At 36.2% G+C, this 25,765-nt stretch overlaps 1 protein-coding gene across 1 annotated transcript in view; it reads right to left on the bottom strand.

The window, feature by feature from the left end:
- The window catches only part of CNTLN (centlein), a 168,932-nt gene that overhangs the window by 52,237 nt on the left and 90,930 nt on the right, over positions 1–25,765 (bottom strand). Inside the window, 8 exon segments of the mRNA XM_041485556.1 lie at positions 3,970–4,062; positions 4,064–4,148; positions 6,399–6,475; positions 7,887–8,040; positions 10,657–11,177; positions 14,001–14,090; positions 15,400–15,519; positions 19,992–20,037. Of these exon segments, the coding sequence (XP_041341490.1) occupies positions 3,970–4,062; positions 4,064–4,148; positions 6,399–6,475; positions 7,887–8,040; positions 10,657–11,177; positions 14,001–14,090; positions 15,400–15,519; positions 19,992–20,037 (1,186 nt within the window).

A 25,765-nucleotide genomic window follows, 5' to 3' on the forward strand; every position in this document is an offset into this window, starting at 1 on the left:
CACCAAATCTGTCCAAGTAATCACACATTTGCTGGAATGAAAAAAATGTGAGGAAATTGCAAAAGCAGTTTCAGCTACTGCAGGATGATTACAAATAAAATTCATTTATAATTTCAAATTTATTCCTAAAATGTACTTTAAGGAAACCACAAACATCTTTAGTACATCTTTAAAGAGTGAAAAATCTTTAATGAAAACCAGAGTTTAAGTGAGATCTTTGCATAAAATAATACTTCAGTCAATAATTTCCAATGCATCTGAATTTATCATCATCTTCTTTGTTTCATTGCAACTGAATAATAATAAATTGTCTGATTTACTTTTATTTGGGTACATAAGAGAAGTGAAGCTGTGATACTGGTTTTGCAGATGCAACACTGAACTCTGGCCTATACTTTGATACACTGAGCAATAAAAAATAGTCAAGAGAGTATGTAAAGTAAGCCACAACCTTTAAAGAATAAAAAGCTTTCTTTAGCAATTTACTTTTCTACTTTTTATGCTCATACCTTTCTATGCTTGAGATAATCTACTAGATAAACAAACTATGATCTCAGGGGAAAAGAGTTCCCTTAAAATTCAAAGGAAAGTGAAAATCAAATATCTAAAATAAAGTTTGGAGGTATATTTAAAATGCTGTCAGAAAAAAAAAAAGTGTAGTCTGGGTCAGATTTAAAATATGCTTATAAAAAAAATTAAAAGCACCTTCCCAGTTCAGCAAAAGTGTAGCAATATATCTGCAGGAAGGCATCCGAAAAAAAACTTTACTTAAACCTTCACATTAGCCTTTTCGAAGAATGTGTCAGCATTTGATTGGTCAACTTGTTCTTATTCTGAGATTCAATTTTCCTGCTGAAGTAGACTTACTCAGGCACTTTGCAATTGCCCACAGTATTCTCTAAAGAAATGCAGCTTTCCTATGACATCACCTGACAAACACTGGAGATGCAAAAATATGGTACATTTGAGCAGTAGACCTTTGAATAGCCTTCACACGAATAAGAGAAGCACTAGTGACTTAAACCGCTTATGGTTTTAATTTCTTATTCAATACACTGTCTGGATTTTTGCCACTAGAATGACACTGCATAAACCTAATTATGATTACTGTGTTGTATGCAATAAAAATACTCTTCTTATAAGTACTCAACGATAGAAATTAGTAGAGGGAATACTAAACCTTAGAGAAAATATCCTGAATTTTTCCAACAATTTCTTTTAAATGCTTTTCTTAGAAACTAAGAAAATAACAAATACCATGGCTTCTGCATTAACTATTTGCTCCAGCTGTGATTTCTATACACCAATAACAAAATGTAACTACTGTACTTCTTGTACAGATGGTCTTGACTCAGTGTTAATGTGAATCCTTGGAGAATGCAAGTGTTGATTCTCACATGTGCAGTCACTTCACAGCCATTTTTTTTAAATATGCAAGGAATTGCTTTTGCAGAAATCAAACAAAGCCAGATATCTATGTTACTGCAAAGCACTTATAAGGCCAAACAAAACCAGAATTTAAATCCTTAAGATCAGACAAATATACATCTACATACATGCCTGGGTGGATTTTTCAAGAAAAATACACAAAACCATGCATGTATATGTTCTGAAAAATCAACAGATACTAGACAGTCCTTAGGTTGCATGAACTGCAAAATCTGTCTCAAAATGAACATCTGGAACATTTAAATCTTAAATCTAGAGTTGATCTTCTAGAGTCCCTGGGGACTAAAATGAAGGACTGACTGCATAAACATCTGTCCTTGTCTGCTAAAGGATTTATTTTCTTAGATAAATCCAGGCAAAATGGCATCTTGTACCAGCCATGATGTTAACAGTTGCTAGACTGCTAAACTTACCTTAGCCTAGGACCAAAAGTTCACTATTAAGGTAAGTTTACCCAGAACTTTATGGTTATGGCAGTTAACTGTAGATGATTATTTTTGGATATTAGTAATTTTGGCACTCTTGAAGTATTTAAGATTTTCTCCAAATCCAGAGATCGTGTCAATATTTTTTTTTCCATGGTTTGACTGCTTGTTTTTTACCTTCTACCTCTCAAGAAAATTCTAAAATCTAAAGTAACAAAAGCATTAACAAAAAACCTCAGCAAACATTATTTCCCTTGCAGTGTCTTAAAAATTCACTTCTATATAGTATTTCTTACAAAAAAAACCCCCAAAAACAACAAAACCAACCCAAAGTCCCCCACACAAGTGTGTACTATAGAAACATCAGATCTGTCGGAATCAGGGTTCTCTCTCTAAAACATGAGTGTACCCTGCAGTGACTGTGTAGGTTCTTTACCTCCTTAATTTTCACTTGGCAAGTAGCCCAAGCCTCTGCTTTAAATTTCCCACATGGTAGTACTAGTATGGCACCTGAAGAGTAATTAGTTGTAAGAAAGGGAATTTGAATCATTTGCTGAGAAGGAAAAAAAATGTGCATGCCTAATAAAGATTTTTTCCTTGAGTACCCGAAACACCCTCTATTTATTTTTGCTTAGAATGCACCACCCTTTAAATAGACCAGCGACCTCTTTTTTTAAAAAAAAGGTGTCTTTTTTTTTAAAAAAAGGTATTTTTTTAAACCTTCCATAAAAACTGAGTGATAGAAAACCAGTTTGGTTTTAAAGTCATGCTATTTTTATTTTACTCAGTCTTTTCTGTTACAGCAGCTCTTATTTTTACATAAATTTTGTCCCCCCCTTTTCTTTTTTTTTTTGGTTTAACAGTTCCCTGATAACAGCATATTCTATTACATTTCTCACATTGCTCTTCAACAGACACCTAAGGAGTAGTCTTTTAGGAAGGTAAATCATGAAGACGTCTGAGAAATCAGAATATTTTCGCTAAATTACACATATAGTTCCCTCTTAAGTTTATACTGTCCATGAAACTTTATATTACGGTACCGTTCGTGAGATAGGTAGATCTTCATTGGTTCCAACGATCTTGGAAACTCTTTTTAAACAATTCATTACACATACATAGTTATGCAAAATGAGTAACAGAAATGAAGTTTTCCCTCCTCTAGAAATTAGCAGTTCCCTAGTCCTAAGAAAGTGAAAAGTGCTGCTCCTGATACTGCTTCTGCCTTCTGTGCAAAGATAAAAACACAGAGAAGTTTGAGGGGGAGGGGATTTGATTTCTTTTTTAATGTCTGCCTCCTTCCAGCAAGTCCATCTGTTGTAGCACTATAATTCTGGAAGCAGGATGTGTGTGTGACCAACAGGAGACAATTACTGCATAAGTGTTTGTTGATTCAGCTCTATAAAGGGCAGGCCAATCACTACAGTATGAACAGAAAAGAATTCCAGCTGAGGAGTTGCATATAGATTAACACAAAATACATATATACATGAGAATGGGGAAAAACAGAAAGGAGTAATAGCATGGAAAAGGATTAAGAAGAAATGAAGACTGAAGCAAAGAAGAAAGTTTGTGTCCTTGGGTTGTTAACTAAATACTAGTCTCTCTTTCCACAAACTTTGTTTTTTGGCTTTTCACCTTAAAAGAAAAAGATCGGATTAAATAGATATGGAACAGGTCTGAGTCTCCTTCGGAAGAAAACTCTAGTTGTCTTGGGGTGTATGGAGACAGCGCCTGTTCTTCACAGAAGAAAATGTACTAGTTCTGGACTGATCAGATTCTCAGGAAGGTTTGCAGATCATAGGCTAAAAGTGAAACTTACCTCATTCATTTGAATACATGAATCAGCACAAAGACCACTTTATTTTCAAAAGGATAAATTAACTGTGTTGATACACTAGCCTCAATATCATCTGTACATAATAAGTGGCCCACATAAAGCATGGTAATATATAATATCTCATAATTTTGACTACAATAAATTAAAATACAAAAAATCAGTGTTATCAAAATTTCACAGAATTGCACTAGAATGAAAGTGAACATTGTAAGACAGTATAATGAAAAGTACTTTACCTCTATGGTCAGTTGAGACTTGAAGTCTCTGATCAGGCAAATGTAGCTGACCTGTTAATTTGTCATTGGCTTGTTTAACATTTTTAATGGAAGCCACTGTGGTCTTTTTTTTAACTCTGTACAACAGCTACCTGCTTCTACAGTGGCTTGATTTTTTCCTGCAGTAGAGTAACAGAGCAGCCCAGTTTCTGAATACTGCTATTTCTCCCTTTTGCTCACTACACTGAACATAAAATGGCATACTACTAAATGAACAAAATCATAATACGTAACATGATTTATGATTTTGTTTTGGCACTTCAAAACACTCCTGCAATTTCTAAAATATTTCTCAGTAAACATACTGGTAAATTAACAGCTGACCTATAAAAACATAAAACATATAAAACAATCAACATATAAACACTCCATGTTGTGCTTTTTCTTAAGTGGCAACAATGCAAAATCAACAAGGACTTGAAAGTTACATGTGTCTTGAATTTCTGATTAAGTTTATAAAAAATAAAGGCTTCAGTGTCTTGTTAACAGGCTGGGGTTTTTTTTAAGGTCTAAACCAAAACATATTTAATTTGTTTCATTGGCTATGCTGGGTACAAGGGGCAAACATGAACAAAAGGTAATGAAAAACCTCCTATCAGTCAGCAGATTCACTAGGAGGGACTTGGTAAAAACTTACTTTAACTGTAAAAGATGCTGTTTGACAGTCATTTATTATGTGAGAATTTCACCTTAAAATAATGAGCTAAATATCTGAAAATACACATACAAATTCAAACAAGCAAATCTTGCAACAGCCTGTCAGTGGGTTTGTGTACCAATTTAATAGGTATTAAATGCTCAGTATATATGTAAACACTTTTGATCAGGAAGACTGCAATATTTCTCCAGTTTTTTAAGTTTTCAGATTTCAATTTCTTGGTCATGTCATGCAACATAATTCTGGGAATATTCGTATCTAAAATAGCCGTTAAGCAAATTTAAAAGAGTAAAGACCATCACATTCTCTGCTAATTGCACTGAACAAGCTACTGACATTGCAGGATAAATTAGCCATGAATTCTAGATAAATACAATCACCACACAATTTGAAAGACCAAGAACTGAGCTCTCAGCAGATGACAAGCAAACAATCCACATCTGCAGCAAAAAGACTGAGATCTCCACTCTAAGCCACAGCTCTAATAAATGTATGAGTTTTAAGAGAGTTACAGTAACTCTGCTGATACTGCACAGGGTGTTAGTTATTCCTCCCATGTGGAGAAAATATGACCAAGTCCTTGTATCATATATGGTCTCATCTCCAACCCCTTGCACAGCTCAAGACTTTAGAGATATCTTCAGCCTCTCTTTGTATGAGAATACACACCAGCAGGGTCCTTACATCCTCTGGATGGATTAAAGAATTCTGTTAAAACTGGTGCTCCCAACTGCTAATGCTAAAGATTTGTGCAATACTTTCTTTCACACTCATAAACCATGTTTTCAAATCCTATTGTTTCCTGCAATAGGGGATTCTACTGAAGTACATTTAACCACTTAGGGCTCTCCAGACACTTCCTGAGTCCGCTTCAGTTCCACCAGTCTGTTACAAATGTCTACCAGAACGTATCTATCTTCTCCACTAGGAACAGAGAGTAAATGTAATACAGGCCCTACAGAAATTGTAGTGGCTGTGCCATACTACCAAGCAAGAGAGGACAGCATCCTGGGTTCCCTGCCTTGTATGTCCTCACTCAGGAGTAGAAGGAGATTAACAGGAGCAGCACACTTTTATCAGATCTTCATACATAGCATATGCAACCAATCATACTATGTTGTTACCAACAGATTAATGGGTAAGAATTTTCCTTTTTTTTCAGTTTATTTGATCAAAAAGTATTGATGAAATAACACCATCAAGAATATGTAACAAGACCACAGAGTCAGCATTTGCACTAAAATTTTGGAAACTAAGGAAATATAATCTTTTTTCAAACTCTGTCATCATTCAAAATACTGAATTTCAAACTAGTTATCTAAAAGCAGCAAGTTGTTCAGTGTTTCAGTGTTCTGTTTCTTAAACTAAGAAATAATAATATCTGCTTAAGCTTAAAATTCCATTAAGTAATTTATTTGGATAAAAATAGGAGGGAAAATCTATTAGGCACTGTTAAAAAGTCCAAGAATGAGTCATCTGTTACAGATTGTAGGGAGCCTCTTAAGACCTGGGACACAACCAGCTGGCCCTCTTCTGTGAGAGAACAGCATATAGATGTTAGCAATGAGACAAGTAGTTCAAATCCCAGACAATCCATGTAAATAGGCTAAGAAGAGGCTAAAAGCATACTTTTCTCAAGACAGAATATTCTGGACACAGAGAGAGTCAAAAGTATCTTTCTAAGATGGAGAAACTTGTCCAGTGCACCACAAACGAACTGAGAGACATTTATGCTTGATTAGTCAGCACACCATTTGGCTAGAAGGGAGGTAGAGAGGGGTGTTGCTATCCCCCTGTTATGGGTTATATCAGCCTGCTCTGTATGGTGCTTCTGACTGACAGAAAGTTTAATGGGATGTCTGTGGCATTCTTTGTCTGGACTATGAGACAGCACCACTAGCTTGTATAGCAACTTTACATTTTTAAATAATCTTTTACATTCCTGCCCAAATAGTTTTATAGGTATATTTGGTTTGTACAGCCAGGTTTTGCTAGGGGGGGAGCTACAGGTGTGGCTTCTGTGAGAGGCTGCCAGAAGCTTCTTCCATGTCCAGCAGAGCCAGTCGCTGGCAGCTACATGATGGACACACCATGGGCCAAATAGAAATTATAGCATCTCTATGATAACACAATTAAGAAGGAAAAAAGTGATTGGGCAGACATAATTGTGGCCAGAGAAGAGCAGAGAGAGAACACGTGAGAGGAACAACTCTGCAGACACCAAGGTCAGTGCAGAAGGAGGGGCAGGAGGTGCTCCATCAGGTGCTGGAGCTGAGGTTCCCCTGCAGCCCATGGTGCAGACCATGGTGAAGCAGCTGCGGCCCATGGAGGATCACAGGGATGCAGAGATCCACCTAAAGCCTGTGCAGGAGACCCACACCTGAGCAGGGGGGTGCCTGACAGGAGGCTGGAGCCCTGTGGGAAGCCTGTGCTGGAGCAGGCTCCTGGCAGGGACCTGCAGGCCCGGGGAGAGGAGTCCACACCAGAGCAGATTTCCTGGGAGCAGATTTCCTGTGATCCATGGGGGACCCAGGCTGGAGCAGACTGTCCTTGAAGGACTCTACCCCGTGGAAGAGTGACCCATGCTGCAGCAGTCTGTGGAGGACTTATCCATGGGATGGGTAAGTCCCACTTACCCATGGACTTTTCACACTGGAGAAGTTAATGGAGCACTGTCTCCTGTGGGAGACACCCCACACTGGAACAAGGGAAGGAGTCCCCTTCCTGAGCAGTGGGAGAAAGAACATGTGATGAACTGACCATAATCCCCATTCCCTGTCTCCATGAGCTGCTGGGGGGAAGCAGGTAGAGCTGGAAAGGAGGGAGGAGCGGGGGAAGCTCTTTTTAAGGTCTTTTGTTTCTCATTATCTTCCTTTGATTTTGTTAGTAAAAAATTAAATGTATATGTCTAATTCAAGTTTGTTTTGCCCATGACGGTGCTTGGTGAGTGATCTCTCTCTATCCCTATCTCAGCCCAGAAACCCTCTGTTGCATTTTCTCTCCCCTGTCTAGCTGCTGAGGGGGGGTGAACAAGAGGTGGATGCCTGCCATCTATTCAGGGTGAATCCATGACAGCAGACTTACTGCTCAGAAAATATTCTAAAATATAATGAATCCACCCACTGAATATCTGGAAATAGGTTTTCACTTCTATATTGAGAGTCAAATTGATTAAGAGTGCACAGCAGTGCTAATATTAAACTCCAAAAGTTCACCCACGTGAATAAAACAATATATACCTTTTTATTATATTGCTCATTTTGGATTTCTAAATGAAGGACACTGCAGGGCTTTTTTTCTTCTTGTTTACTTCTGTCTGGCAGGGGATCAATGTTTTGGACTGTCTTCATAATCACTGTTTCCAAACTTTCAGAAGTTGATATTTCAGAGTCACTATAGGAGCACATGCAGGAAAACAAAATACAAACAAACAAAACAAAAAAAAAAAAACCCAAACAAACAAAAAAAAACCCCTAAACAACAACCAAAAACCAAAACAAACAAACAAAAACCCTAAAAACACCCCAAAAGGTAAATATTAAACGCTCCAGCGTTAATGCATAAGCACACAGAAATAAACTTTACAAATACAATAAAGCAAAAATCTATCTCTGAAATTATTTTATCAAGTTCTACTCTGTCAAATGCAATGTCACTCTACAATGCAGAGGCCTGAGACTTCAGCTGCTTCTAAAAGACAACTTTTGTGACAATCCACAGAAGTGAAATAAGGAAATATTTGATTAAATATTGAATGATTAAATATTTCAATAATGAAACAAATGAAAAAATACTTTATTGTACTTCTAGTATGTGAACAGCTCATAAACTACTACATTTCTACTTTCCTTCATTTTCACATGTTATTATATAACAAGTAAATACACAATCCTTAATAACATTTTGTTTCAATTGAACTTTATTTATATTGTTGACTGAGACAAACTCAGAAATCACACTTCAGGGAAAGCTCTATTTAGCACCCCTTTGGAATGCTCTTATATTCTGCAAACCTGTTATTCCTTTCACTGAGATTCCTGCCATGTAGAGAAACTGGACCTGAAACTTTAAATCTTCTTACAATTTTTCCTTAGAATAGCACTCAATGTGCTCCTAATTTACAGTATTTCACTGCCTTACCCCACGTTATAATTTGCTTTCTTATATTCAGGGAAGTCTACTTTAAAACGTGAAGTCTTGGATATATCCTCTTCTATAACATCAGGGGCTATACATCATTTGTGTGAGTGGATTTGTGAAGGGATCCCTAAACAGAAGGCTAGCTTGATTTGTTACTTTTTAAACCAAGGTATTTAAAACAGCACAGCTGAGTTCAAGTTAAGCTACACCATCATAAAAATCCATGTTTTAGAGGTGCAGTTTACATAACCAGAGAAAAGGCCTCAAACTGATGAGGAGTCCACACATAAACATGTTTATACTTTTTAAAACCTGTCCTGACACATTGGTATGTCTCACTGATTGATGAGAACTGTTGTACAGCCACAGAGATATTTCTAACTACATACACATTTCCCTCACCTGCTTTAAGGAATGCCCTATTTAGAAAATGGAAGGCTTGCATTTAAAAACTGAGAGCCAGCTACTAGTAATAAAGAATGGTATTTATTGAAAAGCAGCAGAGGAAACTAAATTAGGATAGTTCCCTAAGTTGTTGAGAATGACATCTTGAAACTTCAACAATGTTCACTGTTCTACGACAAGAATTCCCTAACCCAACATTTGTACAATTATTAAAAGCAGTATTTATGGCTAGCCACAAGTGAAGCTATGCAAATACTTTTCATTTCAAACTAAAAGTGGAATGACAATGTGCTTGCTCAATTTTTTTCTTAAAGAGAACAACACAGCAAATTAAATACTCACCAATTACAACATGCATATATGTTTCCATATGTGCAAACATGTATGTTTTTTATTAAAATCAGATCTGCAATATTTAATTATACATAAAAAAACCCCAAGCTTTACATTAGTGATAACAACTGACTAATTACATGGTTCTTAATTTGTTTTCTCCCTTGAGATACTGTGTTCAGGAACCTCTTATTTTGAATGGAGAGAAGTAGTAGAAAGGCTTCATTTGCCACTATTCATTTGCTCCACATGACACACAGAGTATAAAGCCTATGAAGACAATTCTATTTTCTTTACTCTTTTCCCATATTTCTTGTATCTTGGATACATACAGGCTTGAGAAATTTCTTTGCTCGCCTCTTAGAACAATGTCCTGAAAGACAAGGTGTGATAGCCATTTACCTAGTGGCTAACTGCTGCCTCCTCAAGTATATAATAAAGAGAAGCAAAAATTCTCATTGTTTATATGATGTTTGCCAGTGGAATTTTCTGAGAGCCTTTTGATTCATGACTGGGATTGTATGTGGTAACCATCACCTTTAAAGATTTTTAACCATCATTCAATTAAAGTTAGTACAATGACTGCATAAAACATACAGGAAATAATTAGTGTGGATGGTTCTTAATTTAAAGGATGTTAAACAGCTTGTAGACATCTGCTAGCAAGCTGAAATGGGTCATTCAAAATTTATCTAACTAAATTAAGGGGAAAAAATGTTTCTCCTCCCGGGTCGGCATGTCACAAGATAACTAAACCGACTTACTAGGCTTGCCTGGGAATCCTTAGCTGTCAGTGGTGAATATGCAAAAGGCCAGCAAATTAAATCAACCTGCCAAACTGTCAATTTCAAGCCTCATGACTGCATGAAAATAGCATCACTGGAAGAAATCAAGCATTGCCTTCTTTTGGGTTTCCTGGCACCTATTCAAATACTCATGCAGTTGTGGCTAATTTCGCATGCAAATTTCAGTCAATAAGCTCCGAACAAGACCTCCCAAGATATTTCAAAGGATCTGACAGTATTTTTTTTGAATACCAAATCAACAGTAGTTGAAATTCAATCTCCATTTGCTAGTGCTTTACATATGCACAGTGTCCCCTCTACAGGGCTAAGTTAATGAGAGCCGTACCTGCTTTCACTCACATCCTCCCAGCCGTCCTTACTGAAGTTCTCAAACACATTACTCATAACCTTGATGGACTGTTTGAGAAAAGCTCCATGATGTCCCAAAGAGCTCTTTTTCTTGGCTGTTTTTAATTTAACCTTGGTGCCTGTTATCTTGCAATTACATTGCCCAGAGATTGCCACTGCTTTGGCTTTATCCAGCAAACACTTCTGTTCCTGCACTTGACTCAGCAAATCTTCACTTTCATTTCTCAACCTGTTAGCTTCTGTCACTTACCTCTTCAAAGAGGCAGCTTCTTTTTCCTTCTCATCAATCAAGAACTGAAGTTCTGCTTTTTCTTTTTTTACCTCACAAATCCTCTTATGTAGTGTTTCCAGCTCTCTTTTTCTTGTGTCTGCAGCTTCCTTTTGCACTTTCCAAGATTCTTTCAAATACATTTTCTCATTCAGTAAGTCTTTATTTACTTCTTTCTGTTTCTTTAATTCCCCTTCAATAGTTTTGAATCTTCTTTCTAGTTGTTGTACCTAAAATAAGCAATTTTAGCATTTACAATATTTCAGCCTGTCTTGAATAACTCCAAACTATGTTTTCAGATATATTTATTATATGACCATAATATCACACGAAGAGCAAGGACAAAAGCTATCTGTAGTCCTTAAATTTAAAATAATTTTAAAGTAGTGCAGACTAAAACATCTTAGCTGCAATAATACAGCTGTTGAACAAAGGGCAGATGGTAAAAGAACTTAAATTTCCAGGCAAAATGACACAGAAGTTTAAGTATGCCATGCTAATGAATCTTCCTGATGCATATTGAGCTCATTACTGATTTTGTTATACATACTAATTGAATTTTAAAAAAACATTTTCAGAAGGATTACTACTTTGAAATATAGATAATTTTGTACTAGCTATCTGAAGCAACAAGTTCTTTCAAGTGTCATAAACACAGAAATAAAATATTAATTTGATCTTTCAAAAAACCCCAAACAAATTCTAGCAAGAGATATCAGCAACTCAGCACCTAAAAATATGGAAGCTAGTATGTGTTTTCTATTTACAGAAAGGAAAAATCTACTGTGTTTCAATTAAGAGACTAATTTTCCAAGTTCCTCACATAAATTTTGAAGAAGACACTATTCAACCTACGTTTTGCTTCTAAAGTACTTTGAGGTTTATGGATATTGAAGTCTATTAACAATAAACTGACTCTCTGTGATGTTCTGGACTATCCACATAAAGGACAATTTCCAGAAATAAGGGGCAATTTTATTTTAGCAGATGCTAATGTGATTATTAGTCTGTGAGACATCCCCAGAAGCCTGGAAAGGACATCAGAGGAAGATTTGTGCTCAGTAACCACTTACTCCAATACCTGGAGAAATATTTTTGGATGGTTTTGTACAAGCTCAATCCCCACTCTTTCACTAAGAAATATGTCAGGGATTCTGGGTTTCTCTGTACATTGTTAGGAAAGACCGTTTTTCCAGGAGCTATACTAGCATGTGCATGGCTAACTTGAACTCCCAACCTTGTAAAATACTGGCCAGTTCCCACAATTTGTAGCAATACAAAATGTCAAAATTATCTTTGACACTGAAAATACTGAAACCATATTATTTCTGTAAGTTTTTACTTTTAGGTTTTTACAGCAATGTTTTGCCAACACTTAAATTATTTTAAAATTTATGAAATGTTGTACAAAGTGGGTACTACAGATATGATTCAGATAAATGGGAGCTCTTAGGCAAATTAGGACAAGAGCTGCTCAAACTTCATATGCATTTGTGAATTGGATACTGAATTCGTGAGTTTGATAGGAAATCTTTAATATGAAGAGACAATACATTATGGCTACATAAAGTTAATGGGTGAAATTAGAAATATAAGGGATTTTTTTTCAAATGCTTTAGTGAAACAAAGTGTTATAATTAAAATCATAGTTTGCACTTTCCACCCCTATGACAATGTGTTAGACCAATATCTTTCTTCAATCACCTGCCTAAACTGAGATTTAGCTACTATTTTCTCAGTTCTTTAAAGGAACCTTTTGCACTCAGTAGCACTTAAAGTCATGTATGACAGCTGGAAGGAAATAAACAATAAATAGCTTCTACACCTATCCCTAAGGTACCATCATAATTCTGTATATCCATAGGGATAAAAATTATGCAGTACCTGGCAAACAAAATTATAGTTCTGAAATATAGATGATAAGCAAGCATAAACTGTGACATTTCAGATGGTAGTATTCATATTATTTCAATTACTCACTCTACCTTAAGATAAATGAATGTGAGCACTTCCTATTCTGTGTGTTATTATTTTAACATGATGTTTGTCATTCAGTAATAACGAGATGACAGCCTTCATTGCCTGACCATATGGCAAGCGTTACAAGTATATGCAATCACATCATCTGCTGTAAATTACCATACTTCCTACAAGTTAATTCACAGATAAAAAATAAATAGACATACCTGAACTGACATTCAAAGTTATAGATTTGTGTTTATTCAATTTAAGCATGCTTTTAAAGATTTATAAGTAATTAAACAAATAGTTTTGCAAAATGACAAACAAAAGGCATGATACCGTTTGAAGGATGCCTTTTCTTTGCAAGCAAACAAAACATATGGTAAAATACAAGTGAGCCCTCTTAAGTGAACACCTGTTAACACAGTAAACTACTTGTGTATATTACAAATATCAATACAAATATCAACTAGTTAAGAACATCCCGTTACTGTATGAGGCAAAATCTGTAGAATGTTAAGCAGTAAAGATAAAATACTTACCATTATTTGTTGAGCTAGAGAACACTGCACGCATATAGTACTATCTTGTAAAAAGAGTAATAGACCCACATACACATATTTGCACATGAAACATTGTGCTAAAATTTAAATACAACATACAGTGAAATTATCATTATTATGCATCAGTTCTATTATGTAGAGGAGCTCTTTGGAGATTAACACCTGATATCATCTAAAGTTAAATACCCAGCAAAAAAATTAAGGTTCCCAAAGTTAAGGGGCAAAATTCGAAGTTAAGGGACAAAATGCTACTTACAATTTAGATAATCTGTTAGCTTTTAACATTACACCCCTAAACACTCTTTTCATTTTTTCTGACATTACCCATGTTTATCTTACATAACATTCACAGCTATTTCCCTAGAATTAATTTCAGAGCAAAATTCCAGAAAGCCATGTTTTTAAATTTTGAAGGAAAATGACGTCTTAAATTAATGAGTACTGACATTTACACATACATACATACATAAATATATATATAATTCTTATATTAAAATTTAGATCTGTTTGTTGGGGTTGGTATCTTACCTTCTGTAGCATCTCATGTGAAACTTCTCTCATATACCTCTTTGGAGTATTACCCTTGACCCCATCATCCTCACTAAGTTTAAAAAGTGACTTGATCAGAAAATAAATGACACATCTCTATCATACAATAAGTAAAATACATAATGACACCTAGTATTTCACTAAAACAATCCACAGACATTTTAAGGAAATGCATTCTTTACTTCTCTAATTATTTATAATGTGGTCTATTTTCTTGACAAGCTTTTTGGTCAGTTTCTAAAGTGACCTCTCTTCAAAGTGTTCTGTCACATAATTATGAATCTCTGTAGCATCACAGTATGTTTTTTTTCTGAGTACAAGCTTTTCAAAGGTACAATAGATCTGCAGGTTAAAGACACTGTACTTTCATTCCAATTTTTATTCTTTTACAGACTATTCCCTCTATGCCTTAAAAGCAGAATTCATTGCCGTTTTATCTACACAGTCACTATCAGTTTTGTTCTCTAGGTCTTGTCCCCTGCTAGGAGGATCAGAGTGATTGGTGAACAAAGCAAACAGTAACTGAATTAGGATGGATGAAAACTTTAAACCCTGGTTTTTGTTAAGTTAAAGATCATGTACTTCACGAGATAAATCACACAAATCATTCTACTGAAATACTGTGAAACCATAACAATTAGAAATTGATACAGCTAATGACAACTGAAACATATCTAAGCATCACTGTCAGAGACAGCTATACACTTTAGATACTAAAAATCCCAAGTTAAAAATTAGACTTATTCATTAAAAAAATGTTTAGAAGTACCAATATATATGGTCAATCTGAGCTTAGCATTCACAAATTGCCCACTGCTCATAGAAATGAGCAATTACACACATCAGAAGGATTTCATCTTAGAATATGAAATACTGCATTACAGAACAAAAAAATCCCAATACTCTAAAAGAACCACAATATTAGTATTTCTTTTTTGGTCCTTCTTTCCCCCAAATGAACTTAAAGAATTAATCTTAAGGGATAAATATCTGTGCTACATGGTGGAGGTCTGCTTTATAAGTAACATTTTAAACTACAAGCAGACATTGCAGGTCACTTAAAAACTTTTTGATTTATAAACAAAGCAAGTGTAGAAGAAAACAGTGTTACTCTCTGTAGATTCACAATCCTCTTGATATAAACAGTGACTAACAAGTTTGTTAGAGTGAATTAGACCTTTCTTTTGTCTTTGGAACATGTCATGGCCAATTAATACTTCTGTATTCATGAAATAAATGGAACACTATTCTAAAGATAATAAAAGCTGAAAAAGGTAAAACTATGCATCTGGGGAATATGTACCTTTACCTTGATATTAATATGTTAGTTCCCATGTTACTTCAGACTACAGTCCCCCAGCACAGTGGTACTGCATACATTTAGAACATTCTTTAAGTAACACACAAAGATAATACGAACATGCTTTTCATCTTTTTCTAAATATTCACTCATTTGAATGCCTGTTGTAGCTTTTATATCAGCATTTACTGTACTCCACTGAAAAGAAAAATTATTTCCCATAGTCAAAAAAACTGATCAAAGCACACAAGGTGTTATGTTTATTATGTGGATGTATTAAAATGCAATTTAAAACTCTATAAATAGACATATTATATGCAGATAATAAAGAATACCACTGCAAAAGAAACAGAAAAGACTATACATGTTCAATATTATCAAAGAAGATACAAGCAACATAAATTGAAGTGTAGCCAAAGGTCACTGAAACTTAACCCTTTCTATTGAGCAGAAAATATACGGCCCATTCAAGCCCCTTTTTCTCTCCTCCCTTCTAATTGTTATGTAATTGTTCATAGGAATTGGTTAGGGAGGCAGTGAAAGAGCATCACCTGTAACTGTCTGTCTAGAACAGCAGAAAGATATATCATATCAGTCTACTCAGCAAGACATGCTCTACTTGTCATATTTCTACATAAAAAAATAACATCTCCCTCAAGGAATAGACCCACAAGTCATAAAGCCAGCTATCTTCAGTCAACAAATTACCATGGTCTTACATAAGCACAGTTACATCCCGCTGAGAAAACATAGTTAACTCTTAGCCTTAGAACGTAAAACAATTCCTAATTAATAGTCACCAAATCTGATGACAACTTAGTTCAACACTGCTGCCAAAATGGTACTTGAACTATGAAACTACAGTACAGTACAGTATTTGCAGAAAGCCTGCTTACACAAAGAAAAAAACCCCCCCTTTAAAAAAAAAAAAAAGTACACAATAGAGCACTGTAATAATCATTTACAAAGAAACTATACAAACCATCAAAGGACTGACATTTTTGCCTACAGTACACACCAGGTGAAGTATTTCCCTAATAAAAAAAGGCTCCATGGTGCACAAAGATATTGTGTTACTGATTTCAGTGGTAGGCACTCATGTTCCTGGGTAGAAAGAAACTTCTGGTGGGAAACACCAGGGTGAAGACCAGAAGGAAATGCCACTCCTAGGGATACATATACTGAGGACACAGTATATTCAGGAGTCTCATAATAAAAGAAGCCTTCAAACTGCCTCCTTGGAGAAAGACCAGGCCAACAGTTTACTGCTTTTAAAGAAGGCATTTGCTATTTTTCTGAATAGGATTTGATGGGTCCACTCTCCTGCTTTTGGAGGAAATGGCATGACTACCTGCCAACACATCCTTTACCTTCTTAAACAAATAAGGACATGAATAGCACGAACAGCACGAATAGCAGTGTATTTGATGACTACCAGTAAATAATTGGGCAACAGAATAAGAATGGAAAGAAATTGGGAATGGCAGGAACAGAATTTTCTTTTCCCTTGACCTACTTCATCTTTGACCAGGATTTGAGGATTTGAAAAGTTGTATGGAAGGACAACAAAACTATTCATTACTTCTTCCTGACAAACACAAGTGATATCCAATAAAGACAGAAAATTTTAATACAGGAAAGCTCTGTCTCTTTTTACAGATTTTATCCCTTGATTTTAGAATGCCTGATGAAAACAGGTATCTATCTGCTGAGGTGAAAGTGAATTCCAGCATCACTGATAAACTGAGGAAACTGACATCAGGTTTCCTTTTATAAAATACAACATACTGAAATTATGAATGAACTGTATTTAGACGATATCAAGTTTGGACTCCAAACAAATTATTGATATGAGGTTTTATTTTTATTTAGGAAGAAGGCATTTAACCCCCTTTTTAAGGCAGAAGACATGCACTTCCTGAGAACATAAGCAAGGATTTTTAACATTACACTAATTTATGCTCAAAGATGGACATCCAGCTTCACTCATTATGGTGCAACTTTCTAGAAAATCTCAAATAGTACATGTGTCACGACTGCAACTCCTTTTGATTTTCAAGGGGAACAATAAGGAAATTACTTTTTAGAGACCTTGTGAGCAACTATTTCCTTACACTTCAATTGGTAAAAATTTGGAAACAGCTAGAATAATCTCAGTCTTCTGTGCTAACAGGAAAGTTTTGTTGATACATATCTTTGGACTTGAATCTTATTAGACATTTCCTTTTCATTAAATGATATCCATAACAACACAAACTGGAAAAGGTAAATAAAATTTTCCTAGAACACTTTACAAGTAGTTTAAACATTTTTCTTAGTCCCCACAAAAGAATAGCTAATCATTATACTAATTACCAAATCAGAAGTGTGCATTCACCCACAAATTTTTAAAAGAGCATATAGTTACCTGAAAAGAAAATGAAAAAAAAAAAAGAAATAAAATACTAATTGTTAAAGCACTAAACATGTCAAGAACTGGCAGCTCTGGAGATTGGACTGTTTTTTGGAAAAGTCCAGGTATTGCTGAGCAGGCCCTTAACTCCTTCTCACCACTGGTTATCTTTCCCCTTCTCTTTCTGCAAACACTAACTCAACTGGAAAAAAACAAAGAAGTGCTTCTTAAAGTCAGCATTTAAACCTTCAATTCTGTGGCTATGAACACAACACGAAAGAAGTATTAAAAACGAAAAAGGTAACTTTCAGTTTTCAGCAGCTTGATATTCCTGCCTAATTTTAAAGACACAATTTTAAAGTTAAGGAAAAAAGCTATATTTTTTTCATTCAAGTGGTCAACATTATCACAAAAAATAGAAAACAGCCACCAGGAGAAAACTGCAATAAAGAATGGTAAAGCTTTATTGCTAAGAATGGGTAGAGTACTTCTCCAAGTCTCCTACTTACTTCCTTTGCACAATAAAGAATAAAGAAGCATAAAGAATTCACCACAGATGCAATATCCAGATGGACTGTAGTTATGCACTCTTGAATATTTCTCCCAGACTATTCAGGAGCAGCTCATAATACACAGAATCAGAGGAGTGATAGAGAGGCAGTGGTAATATATTACCCATCTGACTAACAAAGACTCATCTTCACAGAACCATCAACTATTATAAAATTATAAAGATAGAAAAGAAGATACTTATGATCAATTCTTACAATTTCAGCATTTTGATTTACTTTCAAATTCAGATACTTTGTGAGACTAGAATTATAAGAGAGGTCTGAATAAGCATGAAATTTCACTATATTTCATAAATAGGTAGAATAGACATATTAGTTGCAAATGTATAATGTGTATCTATTCATATAAATGGTCAGACTGAATAGACATGTAGAAAACTAATGAGCAAATATGCTTTCAAATCATATGTATGGCCATATCATTACAAAATACACAGTCATGAAAAGGAAATGAATCTTTGGAGAGAAAATAACCTTATGTAAATAATTAGTATTCTGACAGACTACTGTACTGGGTTTGAGTGGCCAGGTTTTGGTAGCAGGAGGGCCTACAGGTGTGGCTTCTGTGAGAGGCTGCCAGAAGCTTCTTCCATGTCCAGCAGAGCCAGTTGCTGGCAGCTACATGCTGGACCCACCGCTGACCAAGGTTGGCCCAAATCAGAGTTGACAGTAACATGGTAACATAAATAAGAAGGAAAAAAAAGTGATTGGGCAGACATAATTGTGGCCAGAGAAGAGCAGAGAGAGAACACGTGAGAGGAACAACTCTGCAGACACCAAGGTCAGTGCAGAAGGAGGGGCAGGAGGTGCTCCATCAGGTGCTGGAGCTGAGGTTCCCCTGCAGCCCATGGTGCAGACCATGGTGAAGCAGCTGCGGCCCATGGAGGATCACAGGGATGCAGAGATCCACCTAAAGCCTGTGCAGGAGACCCACACCTGAGCAGGGAGTGCCTGACAGGAGGCTGGAGCCCTGTGGGAAGCCTGTGCTGGAGCAGGCTCCTGGCAGGGACCTGCAGGCCCGGGGAGAGGAGTCCACACCAGAGCAGATTTCCTGGGAGCAGATTTCCTGTGATCCATGGGGGACCCAGGCTGGAGCAGCCTGTCCTTGAAGGACTCTACCCCGTGGAAGAGTGACCCATGCTGCAGCAGTCTGTGGAGGACTTATCCATGGGATGGGTAAGTCCCACTTACCCATGGACTTTTCACACTGGAGAAGTTAATGGAGCACTGTCTCCCATGGGAGACACCCCACACTGGAACAAGGGAAGGAGTCCCCTTCCCGAGCAGTGGGAAAAAGAACGTGTGATGAACTGACCATAACCCCCATTCCCTGTCTCCATGCACTACTGGGGGGAAGCAGGTAGAGCTGGGAAGGAGGGAGGGATGAGAAGAAGGTGGTTTTAATATCTGTTTTTACTTCTCCTTTGATTTTTTAGTAATAAATTCAATTAATATTCCCAAGCTGTGTCTGTTTTGCCCATGACAGTGCTTGGTGAGTGATCTCTCTCTATCCTTATCTCAGCCCATGAACCCTCCATTATATTTTCTCTTCCCTGACCAACTATGGAGGAAATTGATAGAGAGGCTTTGGTACCTGCCTGGCATCCAGCCAGGCTCAACCCACTTGAACTACATACACAGATATAAAATACTATACCCTTCCTTTTTTGCTGTAAGCATAGTTCCTGTATTGTGAACTTACTCACAGATTGTTGTATTTTCATCTGATCCAATTCATCCTCAAGATTCAGTCTACAAAAGGGGAAATAAAAAAAAATAGGTACAATCACACAGATGCCACTAAAATAATTTCAAAAATTAATCCAAACCCATACCAATGTATTACTGGGAATAAAGTTGTCAACATCCAGGCATTAGTTCTAATTTGACAACACTTAGCATTACTTCAAACATAAGGAGTCCTTTGTACAACAGCTTTTTAGAGTATGTAAATCATCTGCATTTCCAAAATTCAGACACAATGCTGATTGTAACATACACTAAGAAGTTTCAGCCCATCTTTTTTAGGCAAGAAAACATTTGAGATTAAAAGAAGACCAGTAAGAGGTAGAATCCTTTTAAGAGGTAGATAAACACTCTGTCTCAGGGGAACTGCCAGCCAAACTTGTGAAGATATGTCTTATGATCTAGCAACTATTCAATAAACTTATTAACAAAATCATTCCTCCCATTTTCCAGCCCTGATGGACTACCATATTACTACCATAGTTTATTCTGTAATATTAACCAGCTGAGCTCTGCACAATAAATTGAATTACTCTTTTTCAATTTAATAAAATTACATACAAATAAAGTTGCCAGGATAGCAATACTAAAGTTTCAAAGTCAAATTGGAAAATATTAGAAAGAAAGACATTATTTAAATTCTTTATTTATACTTGTGATTTCTGACACATTATCTATCTATATAGCTGTACACTATTCCAGCAATAAAACCCCCCTTGTTTCAGCCAAAGATCATACAATACACAGAACAGAGCACAGTCATTTAATAGGCAGCTTCTGCTTAAAATAAAAATGCATTTCATGCACAAATACACATTATTCTGTCACTGTTGTTAAAGTTTGACTGTTAGTATTTTCACTTATTTCACTTGTACTACAAACAGCAGCACCTCCTTCAGAGGAAATTTATGCTTTTCCCTACTTTGCCCTCCGAAATAAGGCACAAAAAAAAAATCTGGCCAAAATATTTGCCAACTTAAGAAAAGAACTTAAAAAAAGAAGTCTTTTGGTACACACAGTACATTAAAGCACATTGTAAGTCAAGCGCACCTCTGACTCAGCTGTAAAACAACTTACAGAGAAAATTATAAACATGAAAAGTTAAAGTAACTTGCTTTGCATGACACGTAAGAAATCCAGCTATTTTTGGGATCACTCATCTGCCTTCACAGGTTGATTTTCTTTGCTGTTCTTTCATACTCCAAAACTTAGTCATCATCAGCTTCTGTTACACAGATGACAGTAGCTTTTGTCTTCACACTGTCTTAAGTCTTCACAGCATGTTAGCTTTTTGCACTGAATGGCAAAATATTTCCTTGAAAAAACCTTATGTAATTAAAGATTGAAATCAACATGACATGGTTCCTGCCTGAACCTCTATCTTCTGAATCAGTTGCTTTTCAACTTTAAAATCATTATTTGAATGAACACAGTATATATGTTTATGAACATATATATATATACTGCCTCTCTGGACACTAATTGACATGCAATAGTGATTGTACACTATTTTTAAGAGTGAACTTCTACACATATCTTTTTTCTTTCAGCTGATGAAAGACATGCAGAAGTAAACCAATTATATTAAACAATTAAGGGGAAGTTCATAGTCAGAATAACTGAAGTGCCTCCAAATATATTAATTTGTATATGAAATAATCTCCAACTGAACTTATGATACATCTAAGATGGAAAAATTTTAGTTAAGTCCAAACCAAAAACTTCTATGTGCAATACAAGATTCAACCCACCCAAGCCAATGACTGGCTTCAGTTATAAATGCCCACATGGGTTAGCCAGTGCCAAGTCCAACCATCAGCAGTACTATGCCTCCCACAGAGGCAAAAGCAAATGCTACTCAAGAAAGACTAGAAGCCTAACAGTTTGTGCAGTGTGATTCCAATTTTTCATCCTGGAAGTGGCACATAAGCACTACTCTTTATTTCTCCTGCTTTAACTGGTTCCCATTGCTAAAAGGACCTTTCCTCCAGAGCAAAACAAAATTCTTTACAACCTTTCATGTGGAGCTTTGTTAAAGGCAATTGAAAAAATACAGATAGGATTACTGTTACCACACAGTTGTTGTCACCCTTCTGCAATTCCAGCAGGTTAATGAAGCAGGATTTTACTTTACAGGAGCGACATTAATGCTTCCCCAATAAAAGTGTGTTGATTTGTGCTTAGTGATAGTTCTCTTTACCGTGCTTTTTTTTCGGTTGTGTTGTTTTGGTTTGTTTTTTTTTTTTACTTTCTCCCTTTCACCTTCTTTTTCCAAAAGACTGACTACCATCTTCAAAGTATGGAGTCAGCCACGTTACTGCAGCTCCCTCTGGAGCCCATTCTGTAGATGGAAGTTATAGTGGCAACCTGCCAGTCCATTGGCTGTTAACAGTTAGGTTAGAGTAATTTCATACTTCAGTTTCTTCACACCTCCATGAGTGAAGAATATTAACTTCAATATATTTACAAGCAACTACTCTACCTGACCTCATCAAGTAGAGTACAGATACTTCAAATAGGTCTAATGCCTTTGATCTATCTGCTGCAAAGCATACACAAGTTGTTGGCATCTTCATCTTTCATTTAGCATAGAAACATACAATCACAGCATGGTTTGCGTTGAAAGACATCTTAACAATCATTTAATATGAAATACTGACCAAGGAAAAGACTGTTCTTTTAGGCCTTGAAAACGCAATATGTCATTTTACACTGTTATCATTCAGCAAACCTGTGAACTTCCTTATTGTTATCTTTTTCACTCTATTTAAACAAAATTTTACTGTAATAGCTTAAGCTTTGAAAACCAGTCTTCAAAAGCCTTTTTAGGCTTCTCAACTTCCCACCTGCATTTGTCCTGTCTCTGTTTACTGGTCCTACCTGTTTCTCAGCAATGCAAACTTAAGTTTTAAATGCTGACCTTTTCCATGTAAGAGCCATAAAAACTTCTGCAGTCTCTAGAGAGCTCCTTAAGACTCTTTGGGGGCAGGGGATGGTTTGGAACTATTTTATCTTAACTTTTTCAAACTGTAGCACATATTTCAGGTGGGTTTCAGCTACAATATCTCTCTTAACAGTCTCCAACAAATGTTTCTTTACTGCTTGCTCTAGTGTTCAGGGTTTGAAGATTTTTTTGATTAGTTGTTTCATTTCCTTTACGGTTTCCTTTCTGGACAGTGAGCATCCCTAGGCCAATTGATTTGGTCCACTCCCTTCTGGTATTATTTAAATTAAAACAAACAAACAAGTTACATAAACCCAATAAAGGCCTTCCTTCTTTCCCTAGCAAAGTCACAGAGCAAATCATCCTGGAAATAATGTCCAGTCACTTAATAGACAAGGTGACTGAAACCAACTAGCACACATTTACCATGGAAAAATCTTTACCAACCTCACTACATTTGACATAAGACATGACCGGCTGTAAGAATGAAGGGAGAGGAGGCATATACCTTTAATTTGGCAAGGTATTTGAGATGGTCTCTCATCTCGTTATTGCCAAAGATTTGAGATCTGAATTGAAAATTAGCTAAGGTGTCTGTAAAACTGGCTGAACTGTTAGGTTGAAGAGGTGATGACCTGTCACATGGAGTACAACTGGTAGCTAGCAATTATAAGCTTTCCTCAGGGATCCATTATAGAGCCAATATTGCTTACTGTCTTTATTAACAACCTCAAAGTTATGCTAGAGCGTCTCATAGCAAGTTCATAAATTATATAACTCTGAGGGAAGCAACTGAGAGCTCAGTAGAGAGCTGGACCACTGCTCACTGAGATTTCACAGGAAGAAAAAAAATTGCTGATGGGAACTTCATGAGGTTCACTTAAGGCAAAGTCCCCTTAGCAAAACTTTGAAAGAGGACATGCTACAAGACCAATTGGCTCAAAAGCAGCTTCGCAGAAAAAAAATTCTGTCCTTTGAACCAATATGACAAACATTAGCAGTGACATGACTTTGTGGTGAAAGCTAACTAGATGCTAGCTGTATAGGCAGGAGACAGTAATCAATTTACAGAATTAATTCAACTCAGCACTTCTGAGATGGCATGTGTGGCTGTGTCTTGCTTTAGGCTCCTGCAAGAAAGACACTTACGTAAACAGATTAAGTGTTTAAAAGGGGCATCACAATGGCCAAAGTTTAGCCATCTGTTTTATGATGACAGGATGAAAGAAAACTTCTGACTATCAGTACCTGCTCCCTTCTATCCTGAAAGGAATTCCTTTATTGCAGGACCATTCTTGGTACAAGAGGATATTATCACACCAGTTACAAAGCAGGTCTCATATTTCACTCATAGTCTCATTTAAGAGATTCAATTCCTCATGGTGAGTTCTTCTTTCTCTAGAGTTGTGCTCTTTGTGGCTGACCGAATAAAATGTCTTATATGTAGAAAATCATACATGTCACACTACACCAAACTGAATAAGCTGCATGCCACTGGGGGGACTGCTACCCACATTCTGAGTTTTATTTTCTTGATCTTGTGAAGGTAAAACAGATTTAGTCTGCCTTTTTCAACCAATTACTGTCATCGTATCCTATCCTACAATCTCCCATCCTAACTAGTTAGTTAGTTGGTTTCTTTTATTATTTCTAACATCTGAAGCCTGCTAATATTCTGTTCACTAATTCTTACAATTTTGAATGCAAATATTAGGCTACTCAAGGCCCACGTGTTTGCACTGAGCAAATTTCTAAGTGTTTAAGAGATCTGAAAACAGATACTGTACTGATTTCTGCTCACACTTTTTTTTTAATCTGAAGAACAACAAAATAAAACCTTTAAACTACTCTAGCTAGAATTTGTAAAAATTAGGGGAAAGAAACCCCACTGTATATGCATTATAACAATACATACACATCTAGTCCAGTTCTCTAAAATTAACCATAAAAGCACCAGCCTGTACTTTTTGTACAGAGTGGTCTTCTTGAAGAGCACAGCTCTTTGCAGAGGCTCTATAATTGGTACATTCCTCAAGAACAAGCGAACAAAATCACTTGAAAGAAGCATCACAGAAGGTTCAAGTAAGAACTTTCAAAGAAAGAAGGAATGTCAAGGAATTCACGGCAACTGAAGAAGCCACATAAAACTGCCGAAGCATAATTCAACACTGAAAGAAATTACTCATCCTGAAAGAACGCAGCAGAAAAAAGCAGGGGTGGGGGGAAATAATTGCTTTCCAGTCTGTCCTTTACAGCATTATCTCCCTCAGTGTCTCAAAAAATATGGCAACTTAATAGCTAAGAACTGAACTGTTTTTCTGAAATTCTCCCTCCCTCTCTAAAAGATAATTTAAGTCACTCTGAAGATAAATATCTCAGTGTGTTTGTTTATCCAAAAGTGGGATTGCATTTGACAAACTATGTCTGCCCCATCAGACTTTTAAATGATTCACATACAACTCTTTTATGAAGCAGATTAGGTATCTAAAAGTACCTGTGATCCAGCTGCACAGATTCCAGTGACACAAGATGCTTCCCTCATTTACTGAAGGTAAAAGAAGAATTGCCTCTGCAATCCTGCAACTCAAAGGATCAAAACCAAGCTCTGCCTGTGGTGATGAAGACTACTAACTTACTGGAACTACAGAGTCAGAAGAGTGACTCAGAATCAGAGCAGTGTCAAATTTCAGATATTATGAACAAGAGTTTCTTAAACTATTTCATCAGATTAAGCTAATATTTGCTGTTATTATCTTAAGCATATGCTCAGTGGATTAACTGCACCAGTTA

This window comes from Pyrgilauda ruficollis, unplaced genomic scaffold, assembly GCF_017590135.1.
Source record: "Pyrgilauda ruficollis isolate IOZ18807 unplaced genomic scaffold, ASM1759013v1 scaffold71, whole genome shotgun sequence".
Taxonomy (NCBI): domain Eukaryota; kingdom Metazoa; phylum Chordata; class Aves; order Passeriformes; family Passeridae; genus Pyrgilauda; species Pyrgilauda ruficollis.